Below are 18,176 nucleotides of genomic sequence, written 5' to 3'. Positions count from 1 at the left end.
GTAGATACTTAATAATCCATCTCAGCATTACAATCCCCCATATGCTATAGTGTGATGATTATAAAGCATTTGTAATACTTTAGGTGTTGTCAGACATCATCAAACCACTATAATGACACTTGCAAATTTAGTGAGAGTATGTACAACTATGACCATACACTTCTCTGAATCATTACAAATTGCTATTGAGACAACTAGAGCATGTTGGTCTATAGATATGTATGCTTCTTACTCATTAGTACATGCATTTCTTCATTTCTAGCTTAGACCTCCAGTGTTTGCCCTAGATTCTGTTGTAGACTTCTGATATCTAGAAAATGTCTTAGCTATCAACTCCCACAAATGAATTCAAAACCTGTATTTATAATACTTTTAGCAGCTACAACCAAAAATAGCTGCAAGGAAAAGGTCATCATGGTAGTTGGAAAAATCAGGCAATAGTTTAATTGTGAAATTGATTCCTATGGATGAATCTCACCGAAAATTGGAGGGCTTAGATTGTGCAAGAACAACTTGGTAGGTGAAGGCCATCGACTATATATATTGTGTCTATTGCGTACAAGTGACATATCAAAAGAGATTGACATTTAAAACTTTGTGATACATCTTTAACACATTTTGCTACAATTAAAAATTCATTACACTTTGTCCTTAATCTTTTATGTTGGAACTTTTCATTAGTTGTGAACTAAATCACACTTTCACAAGGTTTTTGAACTGCAAACTTTGTGAAATTTGGAACTAGCTCCTTTTCTACTTTCTTTTTTTGTCCCGTCGTGTGCTCGTACCCATCATCGAGCCTAAATCGTCACTCTTGCGTTGTCATTGTGCTTGCTTGCATTTGTCATTGTTTTCTTTGCATTTGTCACTTGCCTCTACTTCTCCATCGAGCTTCTACATCTATCGATCCTTTGCGGTTGTCATTGTTGAGTCTTTTCCCTAACCTTTGCACTCATTGGTGCTAGTTCTTTGTTTGCCGCTTGGCCTGTGCCCATTGATGATAGTCTTTGTTAGTCTCTTGGCCTTTGGCCTTGGGTCTTCAGTTTCTTTCTTCCATTCGTGTTTGACCTTTGCATTCGTGTTTGTGGTTGTCTTCTTGGTTTTGGTTTTTGGGTGTATGCTTGGTCTCAGAGACGGTTTCTTTTGCATGTTCATGCTTGGTTTGTGCTTGCTTGTCTGAGAGCTTCCTTGCTTCCTTGTTTCTTTTGTTCATGTCTTCTTTGGTTTGAATGTTTGCTCTTCTTTTGTTTGTGTAATCTAGTTGTCTCTTTGGTTTGATCATTTGCTTGTTCTCGTGGCTTTCTTATTCTTTCTTCATCTTCATTGCTATGTGGCTCCTGCTGCACCTGATGGACTCACTAGGCATCCCCTCCTTCGGTGCTTTACTATCCTTTAAAGTTACCAGGGCAACCCATCTGCAGATAGTGTTGTATTGGAGATGCTCGACTATATGACCAAATTGGAATTCAAAAATCAGTCCTTGAAAGGATTGCTTTAAGAGATTTCTAATAGGGTTTCCTCTTTAGCAGAGAAAATACTAAACTCCTCAAGATTCTTAATGCGAGCATGGTACAAGTTACTGAGATAGATATAGCTATCTTAGAAATTATAGTCAAATAGTCTGAGATTGTCACTTTATAGGACTTCCTTAGGCGTGAGACTGAAAATAAGTTCAAGTTCTTGACTAATGTTTGTGACAACAATAATAATAGTCCTCCTATGGTTGGGATTTAAGAGTTGCTTCAGTGCAAATTTGTTGAAGAGAATACAAGGAGATCTCTTGAACTTTACCTTAAGGGACAGGGTCTCCTTTTGATCTTTGCAAACCCCATGGTGTCTGGTTCATCTTTCTTTGGCGACTACATTGTTCCCAGTGTCATAATTCTAGATAGAGCATTGCTTCTGGTCTCCTTTAGACTGCCTTTGTGCCCTTAAACCCAAATATTAGCTTTTTCCATTGCCCACGAAGGTCTGCCGAGACGAAGACCTCACAAAGACACAAGTGGGTGAACTTAAACACTCTAGGGAACTTGTTGCAGCAGCTAGACGTAATGGCAAATAGACTGTTGTTTACAGTCAAGGCTATTATCAGGGACTCTTCTCCCCACTCCCTGGGCGGGAATCCACACACTCTACTGTTGTCAAATGATGCTTCCGCTACCTTTGGATGGTTGCTAAGAGATTGGCTGTTGGGGGTGTTCCAGAGAATCAAGCTTTATAGGTTAGATGTTGGAATTGTAATGGTTTGATTTGGTCTTCACTCACTCTTCTTCAGATGCTTTGGGTTCCTTGTATATGCTATTTCTCACTAAGACACATGGAAGCCCTATTCACCCTCTTCCTACTATTGCTGGTTTTCATCAAATGCCGCCTATAGGAATGAGACTAGGAGTTTGGGTGGGGCCCAGAGGTTTGGTGGGGTTGCCTACCTGACTAGTGATCGACTCTGTGGTATGATTTCAATTGTCCTTTTAGATGCCTTTGCTTATTTCATGCGGGTTCAGTTATGTCAGATAACTGCTTGTATTAGAGATATCATTTTCGGAGTTATCTACTTTCCACTGATGTCCTCCCCCTATGCTATCCACCATAGCTCAATTGGGGACCCCTTCTTTGACCTTTATGACAACATCACCTAGTTCTCTACAATTGGGAAAAATCTCCTCAAGGACTTCAATGCCAAGACTCAAATTGTGCAGACTCCTCTTCATAACTGGGTCGTTGACTTTGTGTATTAAGGATTTCGATCCAACTTATATGGGGCTCAAGAAGTTACTCAAGGATGTGGGTGGTCCCATCACCAAATATGTCTAATGTTTTTTACAACTTAGTGAATCTTTGGACTTGGTGGTACTTAATGGTTTATCCTGTTTTCCTAGATCGCACCTCTTTACGTGTAAGCCTCATGGTGGATTATGCTCTCTCCATGTAGTCCTTCATCCCTTCCATTAGCCAGTTCTTTGTTACCCTCTGTCTCTTGCTGTCTATTCTTTGCTTCATCTCTCCATCCTTTGCACCCCCTCACTCCCTGCCCCCTTCCCCCTGACCCTCACTCCTTCAACAATTGTTATCTTTGACAACATTCCTGACATCTTTCTCCACCATCTCATACAACTTCTCTTGCTTGTCCACATCCATCTAGGAAGCCGCCTTGTCTTCCTTCTCTCATTTCTTGCCTGATTCCACTTGCCTAGGCCTAAGAATACATGCCCCATGAACAAATGGTACGATAAGGATTATAAAGCCTCTCATCAGTCCTTGTGGTTACCCTTCTTGCTCCACCACCCTTCCTATGCCTCCTTGAAGACATCTTACCCATATCTCCTACACTATAAGAAACACCACTTCATTTCCCAACATAGATGTAATCTTCGGGCCTCCCTTCGTCATTCCCCCAAGTCCTTTAGGTGTACCCTTTTCCCTCACCATTCTGACCTTCCCTCCGAGCTTGACCATAGTTTAGTGGCCTCCCATACCTCTGTGCTTTGACATTCTCAATCAACATCCTTTCTAGGTAACACCCCCCCTCATTGTCACCTTTTCATGTACACCACCCTTAGTGAGGTAGTTAGATCTATGAAATCTAGTATGGCGGTTGATGAGGAAGGTTTCCAAACCAAGTTCTTCAAACACTATTTCACGGTTATGGGGTCCTATTTAGTTGATCTCATTAACTATGTTGTTTGTAGTGGTTTCCCTCCTTGGTCGCATCACATCATCCATGAGCTCACAAGGTGGGTCCTGTTTCAGACACCCATAATTACAAGATCATCATGTTTGGGCACACCTCCTCTAAACGCCATGACTCTCCATATACTTCTTTCGAGAGAGTTGGATCATCGTCTGATCTGTGCCAAAGGGCTGGCCAGTTTCAGACTTGACTATCAGACTATAGATCATATCTTGACTATTCAGGGCATTATCAAGGAGGCATACCACTCTTCATCTCCGTTTGAGAGAGTTGGATTGTTGTCATATCCATGCCAAAGGGCAGGCTAGTTTTAGATCTGACTATCAAAAAATGGATCATATCAATGACTCTTTGGGGCATTATCAATGAAGCATGCCATTGCTTCTTGGAGGTGTATTGTTACTTTGTGGACTTCCACAAAGCCTTTGACTCTATTTCGAGGACAACTCTTTTTCAAAGGCTTCAAGATATTGATATTCCAGAGACTCTTCTAGTAGCTGTTATAAGACTCTATCAGGTTGTTTTAGGTCGTCTCAAGACCCATTCTGGGTTCTCCAACTTCATTAGGAATACTATTGGGGCTAAGCAAGACTGTCCCTTGTTGCCTACTCTATTTGGTGTCTACATTGACGAGCTAGAGAGATACATGTTGTTCTTTTGGCCTCCTTTCTAGAGGGTTTGTAGAGATAGCTAGATGGTCTTGCATCCTTTTGCGAGTTGCGACACACGTCAGTGAATTTGGGGAAGACCAAGGTGATGGTCTTCATAGCACTTAAGACTTCTCACCCTTTATTTCTTTCTAGAGGTTTGGAGGTGGAGATCTCCTCATACACATACCTTGGGTGTCAAGCTCTCCTACCCTTCTTTGCCACGAGACTTGCTCTTCAGCTACAGATAAATAAGGGGCACAATTCATTGGCCCTCTCGAGTGATAGCATTTCTGACGCCACTTCCAAGACATTGCTCTAGTTGACACTTATATACACACTTATTAGACCTATTGTTCTCTATGGTTTGGTAGTGCTGGTCCTTCATTGTTGGATGTTGATTAGGCTTCTGCTGAGAGGGTTCATATTCTCCTCCTTCGGTGCATCATTTGGTGTAGGCAATACATCGCACCCAACATTATTCTTGCTGAGTTTGGGGCTCACCCTTAAGCCTAGATGCCATCATTGATCTAGTTTGATACCTTCATCCCCTTTGGTACTTCGCAAATTCAAGGGATGAGAGTCACATATATCTTTATCTTCCCTATTGCTCTTTGAAGTCTATCACTCCTTTTGCTTCTTCCTCTGGTTGGGCTCGTGGGTGGTTTGGCCCTTCTTGGGTTCATTGGGATAGAGATGGATTGCTTCCCTCCCTTCTAGTATTCTCTTGATGCCTCTTCCCTCATCTTCTTCCTCCCCACCAAGAGTTGAATAGGTACATCAATGATGGCATGTACAAGTTGTGCATTTGCACTATTTGGGTCAACATCGACAGGGGTCTTTGTCCTGAGATGGCCTTTTATGTGGAGAACTTTTTGGAGCTGAAGGACTGACTCATTGTCTTTCCTTCCTATTTATCCTAATGCTGGTCTCATTCCCTCTGGATCCCCCATGTTCTCTTAGAGTGGGTTCACATTGGCTTCGATGTGAAATTGTCCATCATATGGACATGGTTCACAAGATTTGTCAGCTTTGCAACATCGGGGAGGTTGAATCCACGGAGCACTTCATCTCACGCTCCCCTTTATCCTACCAGATAAGAGAGAGGTTCTCCCTCCTCTTTAGGGAGGTGCGGTTGCTCTCCACCTTCTTTAGATATGCTGATCAGAGGTGCCTTGCCCTTTATATTCAAGAGACCAACATGCTTTGTTATCATACACTCTAGCACTAGCATCTATGCCTCAATCCGATCATCTCATTACTTCCTTCTTCATAGGCCTTCACTCAACTAGCGGTACCAAGTGTCAGCTTGGCCTTGCCACTTGTTCTAGATCTATGAGTCCTTGGACAGGCTCCTACTATTACTGACCTTCCATTTCTAGGATCACTCTCAAATGACCAAGGTTTCGATCGGCCCTCTTGCTTATCCTGTAGTTTTGAGGTTCTTCACGGTGGTTCAAAACCCTTAGCAACATTTTGGATTTCTTTTCCCTTTTATGTCCCTCTCTTTGTTTATGTTTCAGTTTTGGGGCACTGTTTGGTATCCTTAGTATGGGATGGTTCCTTTGACTATTCTTGCCAGTCCCTTTAGCGCCTTTTGTTGTCTCTTATTGGACATGAATAAAATTTATCTTTAACTCCCTTTCTTCCTTAAGTGTTTCGCGCTTGCATGTTTTATAGACTCGTGAACTTTTTGACTTTTACAACTTGAATAAAAAAGCAAAACATAGACATTTTTTGTCATTTAATAGTTTGGCCAACTGAGCTAAAGGGGAAGCAATACAACAGAAAGAGTCACTTTTGAACCTGGGGGCCCATTTAAGATTTCTTAGATCGTATATAATTGATGTGCCTAAAAGGGTTGTGTAAGTGCACATACTTGAAACAATACAGTCATGGTATGCCATGGAGTATAAAAAGCGTTGAAGTCACAATTTCAGTTTGTGGATCTCTAATTCAAATCGTGAAGTGCTATAGGTTAGTTAAGGTGTGTATGTCCATGTGGCAGCTTGATGCCAACTTGGATCTAAGATCTTTAGAATCTTAGATGTCATATCTAGGTGTCTTTAGGATGTTTAGTTGAGTTTCAGTTGAGTAGAAGGTAGTTAGACAAAAGATTCACAAAAAGGCGAAGAATCAACAAAAGGGCAAAAACATGCAATGTTTTCAAAATTGTATTTTGACAACAATGCAAAAGGTAAAGAATCTCTCACCTAACAAATATGGAGGGTGAAGGATCATTGGTAGAAGGAATATGAACTACCACAACACAATTTTAAAATAGATTTTGATTAATTGTGTGAGCAAGTAGTAGTGAGGGGAAGTAATACACAATATTTTTGAGTTTTCCTGTAACTTTTCGTTGTTTTAGGTAGATTTTGAAGTGTTGATGAACTAGAAATATTTGTGTTATCTTGTAGAGTAGGATGTTAGCTTTTATTTGAATCAAACTTGGTGAATTTGGATAAGTCCTAGTGTGATTTGTGATCGTTTTCCTAAGATTGGTTCTAAACCCTTGTCTAGTGAGGGTTTTATAGAAAATGCCATATTACTTGAAGATCCTCAAGTAGGTTTCAATGGCCTTTTGGGGATATCAAGTAAAAGATATGCCCTCTCAAATAAAGTTGGTTTCATGTTTAAACTTGCAAGGAGTTGGGAGAAATTTGAAGCCCTAGTTGTGCATCTTAATGCGACTCCCAAAGTGGAGTTAATGGTTTAGTGCTATAGTGGATGCACACGAGTGGCAAGGTGGTTGGAGATTGGTGAAATTGAGTTGTTTTAGTAGGACATACCTAGATTCAAATTGTGTTTGAAACCTTTAGCTCAATTTTTAGTAGTTGCTTTACAAAGTCCTAATTAGGCTTATTAGGCCTATTGTCCCAATAGGTGGTTTGCTAGTCAAATGTTGAGTTTTTAAAGTTTCGAATTTGTTAATTGTCCAAAAAGAGCATTTGAATGTGTTTAGGTGTTGGGGTCCTTTGGGGTTTCTAAAAGTTAAGCCCTGAAAACTAGTTTAGGATACCTAATTGTCAACTATATGTGTCCCAATCCTATTTAGTGCAGGATTTGGCTATGACACAAATGATGACCCAAATAGGGATAAATTGGGTTAGACAAGTTAGTAATAAAGTCTATTAGTCTTCATTGAGTCTTGGTTGCCATTTGACAAAGTTTGCATGAGTAGAATAGTCCATATAGGGGTCCATGAGATAAATGGTGAAACCTTGGTAACCAGGAATGGTTATGAAGTGTCCTCATTGTGAGGATGATAATATGATTCTTGAGAGTGGGTTCACTATCTTCGAAAGCAAGTCTGCATCAAAGGGCAAGGGCACAATGGGATAGGAACTCTAGTAAATCGTACATTGTAGGATTGAGACAATATACATCTCTAAATAATCTCAAAGAAAATAGGCAAGGTCCGTACATTTGTAGAAGTTATGATCCAACGATATTACTCAACAATTAGACAACTTATCTTTCTAGATAAAGCCAACAACATTTGAAACAAACGCTCCCCTTGAATTAGAAGCTGCACAAAATGCCTTACCAAGAAAATTGTCTTAAACTTTATCCCACTTGGCTATGAGGCTTCTTTATTGTATGACTACTCAAAGAGAAGTTTCACAACAATATCAACATAACGCGGAAGGCAATAATACTCTCATTCAATCAACTTTATGCGATCATGTTTTGGATATTCCCTACAATAATATGTATCACGATGATAGTTGACAAAGGAAGCTAGAATGTTAAATTTCACTCTTCCTTGTACCCTTTGTTGATGTGTAGCTAGGTCGAATCCTATCTAGGGCCAACTCAGTACACCTAATAGCTAATTGGCCTAACACCCTTAGCCTTGTTGCTTGTCATTTCAATCCTTAATTGGGTCTAGCCCTATTTTGGCGATTCATGTAACTTGCAATTATGTAATGGGGTAAGACCTATATGAATGTAACTTGTAATTAATGGTTCTGATCCTATTCTTAGTGCCAAAGCTACACGGCTGGACAAAGGTCTATTAAGAGGCATTGATTCATATAAATGCAAGGCCAATCTTGCATCAATAGAAAATGAATTATGCAATGTACAAAATATGAGCGTGCTCGAGTGGATGATAAGAGCTTATCATCTATGGTTGGGAAGGCAACAAATTTGATGGTTTGCCTATTGTTAACATGGTATCGGAGATGGTCTAGTAAAGATCCTCAATTAGAATAGGAAAATTGGAATTTAAGAGATGCAAGAATTGAGGGATTCTTATAAGAATGTATAACTGAAGAGCTTTGGAGGATGTGCTAGTGTTCGATTTTTTCACTCTTCCTATACTACAACTTTGTGATGGCGAAAGATCTTTGGTGGATTGTGAGAAAAACTAGGCAAACAAATGCTTCTAGGATGGATCGAGAAGCAACGAAGCAATGAATGATTTCTTGCAAAATCATGCAGGCTATAGAAATGAACACGGGGATGCTGATTGTAGGGATTAAATTGGTAGCACAAAACTTCGTTAAAGAGAAAGAACCTATACAAATTGTTGTTGTGATTAGTTTCTTCGAATACAAAGAAATGACACTCATAGGGAGACTATTCAGTCGTAGAAATCAGATTTAGAGGGAGCTTGAGTGGTAGATATAGAATGCCAAGTGCTTTGCAAGGGACCAACAAGCTTGTGTTGCAGTGTGACTGCAAAAGCTCATTGATGGTCAAACATTGGAGCCAATTTCCTGGTATCATGTTAATCAAAGCTATGAGAATGCTGCCCTTATTGAGAGGGAGTCTTGACTTTCACATTGTTAATGAGTTCTCCATGAGGGAGAAGTTCGAGGTGTAGTCCCTTGTTAGTTCTTCGGGAGGGAGAAGTTCGAGGTGTAACCCTTGTTAATGAGTTCTTCTCGAAGAGGAAGACATTTTAGGCGCAATCCCTTGTTAATACATTGTTCTTTGTTTGGGAAGTTTGAGGTGCAAGCCCTGAATAATGCATTCTTCTCTGGGAGAAGCTTGAGGTGCAAGCCCTTGATAATGTATTCTTCTCTGGGAGAAGTTTGAGGTGAAAGCCCTTGTTCCACTCTTTGTGAGTAGGTATGGTGGATCCACCCTCTTTGAGTAGACATGGTGGAGATGCATTCTTCTTGGGGAGAAGTTTGAGGTGAAAGCCCTCAAGATTCCACCCTCTGTGAGTAAGCATGGTAGAGATGCATTCTTCTTTGGGGGAAGTCTCAGGTGAAAGCCCTCGTTCCACCCTTTACAAGTAGTTATGGTGGATCCACCGTCTACAGGTAGGCATGGTTGAGATGCATTCTTCTTTGGGAAAAGTTTGAGGTGAAACCCCTTGTTTCACCCTTTGTGAGTAGGTTTGGTGGATCCACCCTTTGCAAGTAGGCATGGTGGACGTCATGGAACAAATTCCATGATGTAGCACTTTTGTTTATTAATCCTCTAGGAGTAGCCAAGGTGAATGTCATGACATTTTTGTGATGAGCACTTGTGTTTCCATTCATGGAAGTAGCCATGATGGACCCACCCTTTGGGAGTAGCCATGGTGGCTATGTTCACTTGCATTTTCATGGTAGTAGCCATTATAGTTGTCACTATGTAACTCATATATTGAAGGATTCCTTCCTAACTAAGAGGGTTTGTTGATATGTGGCGAGGTCAAATTTCTTCTAGGGTGACCTAGTACACCTAATTGCTAATTGGCTTGGCGGCCTTAGCCATGTTTCTAATGAACTTTGTCATTTCAATCCTTAATTGGGTCTGGCCCTATTTGGGCGATTCATGTAACTTGTAATTATGTTATTGGGAAAGGCCCATTGTATCAGGCAAGACCTATATGAATGTAACTTGTAATTAATAGGCCTGATCCTATTCTTAATGCTGAAACTACAAGGTCGATTGGAAGTCTATTAAGAGGTGTTGATTCATATATATGCAAGGCCATTCTTGCATCAATTGAAAATGAATTTTTCCCATGTACTGAATATTTAGTGTGCTTGAGGGGTGATGATAAGAGCTGATTATTTGATGGCTTGCCTATGGTTAATGAGCAATACTTAAAATTACATGGTATCAGACTGGGCGTAGTTAAGATCCTTAATCAAAATAGGAAAATTGGAATTTAAGAGATGCAAGAATTGAGGAATTCTTATAAGAATGTGTAGCTGAAGAGCCTTGGAGGATGTTTTTTGTTTTGAACTTTTCACTCTCTTCCTTCTCTACAATTTTGTGATGTTGAAAGATCTTTGGTGGAATATGAGAAAATTTAGGAAAATAGATGCTTCTAAGATGGATCAAGAAGTGACGGGGTGATGAGAGATTTCATGCAAAGTCATGCAGGCTATAGAAATGAACTTGGGGATGCTGCTTGCAGCCATGGGATTGAATTGGTGGCACATAACTTCAAAGAGAAAGAACCTATGCAGATTTTTATCATGATTAGTTTCTTCGAAGAGGAAGAAATGAGATTATGAGGGAGACTCTTCAGCTGTAGAAATCAGATTCAGGGGGAGCTTTAATGGCAGATGTAGAATGCCAAGTCCTTTGTAGAGGATCAACAAGCCTGTGTATTAATGTGACTGCAAAAGGTCATTGTTGGACAAATGTTGGAGCCAATTTCTTGGTATTGTGTTAATCAAAGCTATGAGATTGCTACCCTTGTTGGGTGGGAGACTCGACTTTCAGATGGTCTTTTATGCGTTGTTAATGAGTTCTTCTCCATGAGGGAGAAGTTCGAGGTGCAATCCCTTGTTAATGAGTTCTTCGATAAGAAGTTTGAGGTGCAATCCCTTGTTAATGCATTTTTCTTTGTTTGAGAAGTTTCAAGTGCAAGCCCTTGATATTGCATTCTTCTTTGGGAGAAGCTTGAGGTGCAAGCCCTTGAAAATGCATTCTTCTTTGGGAGAAGTTTGAGGTGAAATCCCTCGTTCCATACTTAGCAAGTAGGTATGATGGATCCATCCTCTGTGAGTAGGCATGGTGGAAATGCATTCTTCTCTGGGAGAAGTTTGAGGTGAAAGCCCTCGTTCCACCCTCTGCGAGTTGGTATGGTGTATCCACCTTGTGTGAGTAGGCATGGTGGAGATGCATTCTTCTTTAGGAGTTGTCTAAGGTGAAAGTCCTCATTCTACACTCTGCGAGTAGGAATGGTGGATCCACCCTTTGCGAGTAGGCATAGGGGAGATGCATTCTTCTCTAGGAGGAGTTTGAGGTGAAAGCTCTCATTCCACCCTTTGCGAGTAGGTATGGCAGATCCACGCTTTGCGAGTAGGCATGGTGGATGTCATGGAAGAGATTCCATAATGTAGCACTTTTGTTTATTCACCCTTTGGGGGTATCCAAGGTGAACGTCATCATTTCTGTGTTGAACACTTGTGTTTCAATTCATGGAAGAAGCCACAATAGATCCACCCTTTGGGAGTAGCCATGGTGGTTATGTTCACTTGCATTTTCATGGGAGTAGCCATGATGATTGTCACTATGTTACTCGGATATTGAAGGAACCCTCCCTAGCTAAGAGGTAGTGTTGATGTGTAGCTAGGCCGGATCCTTTCTAAGGCTGACCTAGTACACGTAATGGTTAATTGCCCTGATGGCCTTAGCCATGTTGCTAATGAACTTTGTCATTTCAATCCTTAATTGGGTCTGGCCCTATCTGGGCGATTCATGTAACTTGCAGTTATGTAATTGGGCAAGACCTATATGAATGCAACATGTATAATTAATAGGTCTGATCCTATTCTTGGCGCCAAAAAAACAAAGCCGGCTGGAGGTCTATTAAGAGGTGTTGATTCATTTATATGCAAGGCCATTCTTGCATCAATAGAAAATGAATTCTGTAATGTACAGAATATGTAGTGTGCTCAGGGGTGATGATAAGAGCTTATCATCTAGGTAGGGAAGGCAAAAAATCTGATGGTTTGCCTGTAGTGAACAAGCACTAACATAAATTTATCACCCTTCAATTACAACATGTAGACAGGAAACAATGTATTCTGACACTAACACATTAACAAGACCAAAATCAAATATTGACCTTCCTTAATTCTGCAACCCATCTTGAAACTTTTCACAAAACCATAATAGCCTCTGACATAAAACATGTGATTATGTTATGATCCTATTTAAACTGCTGAGTTATCAATAGCTGGATTGTGGGGCAGGGTTTTCTTGCATATTTCCAATTTCTTGTTTTAAAAATAAACTTTTGCTAGACTTCCTAGAAAGTTTAACAGAATAAAATGAGCAAACCACCATCAGAAATATTGAGCCACTTCCAAACGTATCAACAATTATTAAAGATATTAAATAATTTTTTAGTATTTGATATCATTCTTGAAATTGCTTGCAAAAACTTTCTCTTTATCCAGAGACCAAGCACAATAATTTCATTTCAGTGACACGGTTTATAGATTTCTTTTTTTGTAGGGTGTTTTGGAGCCCATCTGTTGATCTTGCTACATAGTTTATCAGTTTTGGTTCTTAGTTTTGCAGTCCATTTTTTCATCCCAAAGTTTATGGTCATTCAACTTAGGGGTTAATGATGATTTAATCTATTACAAGAAGTTTTCCTGGTAGAATAGTTCAAGAATCATAAGTGTATAAAGGATCTTAAATATTTATTGACCCCTGTTTCTCAGATCAATCTTGTTTTGGTTTTGTTTTGTATTTTTGGTAATATAGGTTCCAGCAAGTATATGATCCATACACAAGATGCTTACTGATCGTGCACCCGTGATGCATGCTTGACATACTTTGTTAATAGTTTTACTGGTCTGAGCGCCTGGTACTGATCTGGTTTGAACGGAGTACGGATCCTGGTTCAGTTTGACTTTGGGTTCAACCAGGGTTCACTGTCAGGTGGACCAGTTTGTCCAGGATGAACCTAGGGATGCTTGGTAGATTGATGACGAATTAGGGCAAAAAAGTGTAGAAAATATGTTTTTTAACGCAGAGTTGTTGAGGGCATGATTGTGATAATCATAAAAACCATTGCTTAAGATGTTGATGGCAGTGATAGAGATGTCTCCAAAACAGGTCTCAGGAATGACTAGAAACAGTGATCTTGTGGTAAAAATTGCTGATGACAGTGTAATTACTGTCATGAAGGAAGACAATACACAAGCAGTAAATGGAGGGGTCAATAGTGATATCTTGATATCAAGGAATATCTCAATACTAAGAAGCATTTTGAAAAGCAGTTTGAAAGCTCCATAATCAGTGACAAACATGTCATCAACAGTGAAAGTGCGATCATAGTGGGGCCAAGAGAGAACAACAAACAATGGAGGTTTCAAGAGCACAATGTTAGTGTTTTGATTACAAGTTTATGGTGTTTTTGGTGTTCATATGAAACTATGTGACATTTGAATCTTAATTCATATTTCTAGGCTGCAAACACACACACACACACACACACACACACACACATACATGTAATATATACATATACGTGTTTGTGTGTGTGTGATTTTTACATGTTTTGTAATAACGAACCCAAATGAACCCAAACCCCACTTCAAAATTTTGCCTTACCAGTAAATCGGTTCGTAAAACCTGTTTTTGAACCCGAAGTTGAACCAGCAACTTAGGATAATTGTAATGCCCCCTCCTTAGGCAGTTCAGATGTTAGTGGAGGTTGGCCTATTATATGAGTTCTGATAGGCTAACAGAAGGCCCATTCAGGGGTTTGTGGAGCCACACGGGCTTTATGGACCATCTTGGACAGTTTAGGACAGTCTCAGATTTTAGGAATTGACTGCGAGTTAACTTGAATGTGCCAGGGGAGCTCTGCTAGAGACTTTGCGTGCGATTCCTATTTCTTAGGAAGGATCCCTAAATTTTAGTGGGAGACTGTTAGCTGACAGTGGTCAAACATCATCCGTGGACTGGTGCTAAAAATCAGAATCCAGTTTGGAGTCTAGATTGTGAATTTATAAATACATTTGGGAATAGTAAAGTTTACTTCAGTATTATATTACTTATTGAAAATAAGTCATAATGGTGAGTTAGGGGAAAAATAATAAATAATAATACAAATGTCACCATGACACAATCTCCTAGGCAACAAGTTATACATTGCAACTTAAAAGGTGTTTAATAAGCAAGCAAATAACCCTCATGGTTTAATTTACTCGAGGGAAAGGTTTATTTGATATTTCATAAAGTTTAATAAAAATTAATAAAGATGACCAAGAAAGTTCAAACTTTCTTGGAGGGAAAGGGCAAAATGAGATAAAAGAAGTTACTGGCAGCCATTTGCGAGGACACAGGTTATTGTTTTCTCATATCAACAATTGTGGTTTGAGCTTTGTAAGGGTTTGAACAGCAATCAAGCTTCCAGGAAAAATTCAGAGTTGGACGTAGCCCCTGAGGTGACTGGATACAACACAGATCAGCATTTGTTTCATCTTGGCATCAAAATTTTGGGGAGTTTGATCAGATCAGATTGAGAAGACAAATATTATTTAGCAAATTGCAGATCAGTGCTTTGGAAGGCAAATTTTAAAATTTATCAATTCCCAGACTCCCATCCTTATCCATACAGTATAGGTTAGATTCTAATTCTCCCAGCTTGGACGTTAAGGAAGGAAATAGCAGATCAGTTCATAAAACTCGGTCGATTTGGACATAGAATCAGTATTTTTTAATCAGCAAGGGTTTGGTCAGAATGCTCTAGGGGAAAATGCAAACAATCATCAGTAGTGCCAGTCTAGTATCGACTTAGCAAATCTTCTTCTACTTAATGGAAGCATACAGTTGCAGAATTTAGCATATAGTTCAGAGGAAACAAATCTACAACAGCATCTTGTACATTGGTGTAGGAGGAAACAGGAGACTCATATCAACATCAATTCATTTTGTACAGTTCAAGTGTACCCAGATCCATAAAACAGCCTGTTATGGTCTTGTAGCATTTTGGAAAAAAAGAAAAAATTAGATTGAATTCCTCTTTGCTTGCTGTGTTGTTTTATTGTTTTTGTTCTTTCAGTACCTTATCAACAAAAGCCAAAAAACCAAAAAAAATGTAAAACCTCAAAAAAATCAGGAAAAACCCAAATAAAGAAGATTTTCTGAAAAAAGAAGAGTTTGCAAAAAATCCACATCCAGGGGTGGCTATCACTCTAATCATGAGCTGGAGGAGTCATACTATTGGAATATGGTAACTATGGTTAAAAAGTTGAAATTCCCTCTTTATTTTTGGAATTATTAAGCTTGAATGTTCATTCTTTAATCAAGCATTCTACATGTGAGTGTCTAAACATGGATATATGTTTACCTTTACTGGAGTTTTCTACATGTCTGAAATAAGTTATAACTTTTATCCCTTTGTTTTCTTGTAATTTTCATGCAATTTTCAAGAAATGATGTGTATGTTGCATGGATTGTATAATTTCTATCCCTGGACTCCTCAGCCCTTGGCTGGTGGAATCACATGCTATGATTACACTTAGAAGTGATTGTGAAATTTCTTCCTAATAAATGAATTTAGTGGTTGTAAATTTTCATTAACCTTTTGTTCTTATTTTTTATGTGTGAGCTTGTCATCATTGCTTCATTGTTTTAACTTGTATTTAGTTTATGCTCCCTTATGTCTTACTGTTGGAATTTGCATGACTGCTTTGTATGATTTGTCAGCTTTAGATTGTCTGTTCCTTTGCTGATGTAAAGGTATTCCAGTTTGTACATATCCTTTCTTCAATCTATCAGTTTTTTTTCAGTTCTTCCCAAGTCTTGCACTGACTGTTTCAACTGCAGCATATGCTTGGTCAGGGCAAGACATTTTTTGTTGGCCTGTTTTGGTAAATATTGATTATTGAACAAGTACAATTTTTTTACATAAATCGTACATGTGTTCTTGGTGGAAGAGTGATGTGAAACAAGATAAAGCCTCAGAAAACAGGTTATTCCAAAGGATTTGAAATTATATTCACCTTAAAGGATTTTGGACTACATTAGCAAACAAGAATTTGTTTGACCTCGGTTTAAGTGAGAAAATGAGTTCTATTGCAGGTGGCATTAGAAATTTTAGTTTGACATCAGGGAACCATTTTTGGTGCCCATTCCGGCTAACATTAATCACAATATCCACCATCTTGACCAAGTCTTGGTGAGTACTTGCCAAGTTCTGACCTGAGACACTCTTGTACGGTTAGAAGCCTTAACTTACACAATGAATCTGACAGCCAAGACTTGTGAATTGAACTGTCAGATTTGTAAGTATGCTAAAGAACAGGAAGACAATTGAATATAAAAAAAGGGCATTAGAATCAATTACATATTAGTTTTGAAAAATTGCTCTTTTGTCTGAGCTTTTCTGCCAGCTTTGAGTCATAAACTGGTTTGCCAAGTCTAAATCTTGCAACTATGATGTCCATTTGTGATGTTTTTCGTTGTCAAGTCATACAGTTATATTTTGTGAGCTTGTTCTGGCAAGGAGAGTGGAGAGCTATGACATTAACATTCTTTAAATTTTCTTCTTTTTAAGCCAGAATGAAAGGTGGAAAAAAGCCAAAAGCTTCATTCTTTTCAAAATTCCATTTTTTCCCCTTGTATCCAGAACTTAATATTATGTGCAAGAGACAACACAATATTGTTCACTGGTTTCTCTTATTTAATACTTTTGGCACAATAAGTCTATAAATTGTAAATAATAAATATGCTTGTGTGAATTGCAAACATTATTTATTCTTAACTCTAATTTGGTATGTTTTGCAGCATCTCATTGTCACCTAACTCATATGGATAGTCACGGCTTAAATATGGTACCTCAACTTTCTGGGAAAGCCAGTTTGTGTCTTGGCTCTGAACAGTATGATTTTAGTGTTTCCCAACATGACAGACTCCTTTCAGATATGCTGGTTGAACTTAAAGAACAGTGCATGAGTACGTTTAAGGATTATCTAGTTCGTCATAATGCTCCAGCAGATGTGCCTGATGATGTCCAAGATAACTCATCTGAAGAAGATGATCCAAAGCCAAATAAACTTCTCGAGGGAACAAAGAAGCACAAATAGGACCTTTGAATTTGGTCAACAACTTTTATTGGTGTCTACTTTGTATACTACATTTGCAGCTGGCTCAAGTTCACAAATTTGATAGGATTAATTGGCATTGTTGCAAATGTCGTAAGTTTTTATTCGAAGAATGGTTGTAAAATATTCCTTTTGTTGATTATCCTCTCTCCACATTTTACTCAAACATTTTCCATGAAATAGTATAATGACCTTTAGCATGAACTCATGAGAATCTTATGCTTTTTTCGAAATGCCATTTGAAGATAATAAGTTTAAATGTGAATCAAACAATATAGGGGTGGATCAGTTTGATGCAGAGCCACACCTTGGAAAACTCAGGAGGAATCAATCACTCAACTGAGTTGCTTCAAGGGGCGTCTACAACCTTCAGGATCACACACGATATATTATAACCACCCATTTTGATTTGAACCAATTGTTCTTATCATTATTATTATTATGAAAACACAACCAGAGATACCTTAGACTCAACTCATAAGACTCCTATAACCATCCACTAGATTCAATAAACAAAATTTTGAAAATAAATCCCCCTAAAAATTTCTTCTTGCTGCCTCTGGATAGACCTGCACTCAGACATGAATAACTTTTGAACCAGAAAAGATTTACTCAATCCAACCGTTGAGATTTGGCGTAACTAGGTTTCAAACAACATATAATTTTTTTAGAGAAATCCAACGGTTCAAACCCGAGATATTGACCACGCATCAGAGTACATTTTTTTGCAAAACATTGCTTCTTGCTGTCTCTAGATAGACCCGTGAACAAACATGTATAACTTTTGAACCAGACAATATTTTCTCA

At 38.9% G+C, this 18,176-nt stretch overlaps 1 protein-coding gene across 1 annotated transcript in view; it reads left to right on the top strand.

The window, feature by feature from the left end:
- Positions 1 to 17,573, top strand: part of LOC149539028 (uncharacterized) — a 35,915-nt gene extending 18,342 nt beyond the window's left edge. The window contains exon 3 of the mRNA XM_089800386.1: positions 17,053 to 17,573. Coding sequence (XP_089656512.1) covers positions 17,053 to 17,351 — 299 coding nt within the window. The 3' untranslated portion in view covers positions 17,352 to 17,573. The remainder of the gene's footprint in view (positions 1 to 17,052) is intronic.
- Positions 17,574 to 18,176: the final 603 nt, after the last annotated feature.

The sequence above is a fragment of the Cupressus sempervirens genome, chromosome 9 (assembly GCF_028749045.1).
Source record: "Cupressus sempervirens isolate cs-2001-9-10 chromosome 9, ASM2874904v1, whole genome shotgun sequence".
Lineage (NCBI taxonomy): Eukaryota > Viridiplantae > Streptophyta > Pinopsida > Cupressales > Cupressaceae > Cupressus > Cupressus sempervirens.
Note: the sequence above shows the minus strand (reverse complement) of the source record. Positions and strands in the feature narration are given on the sequence as shown.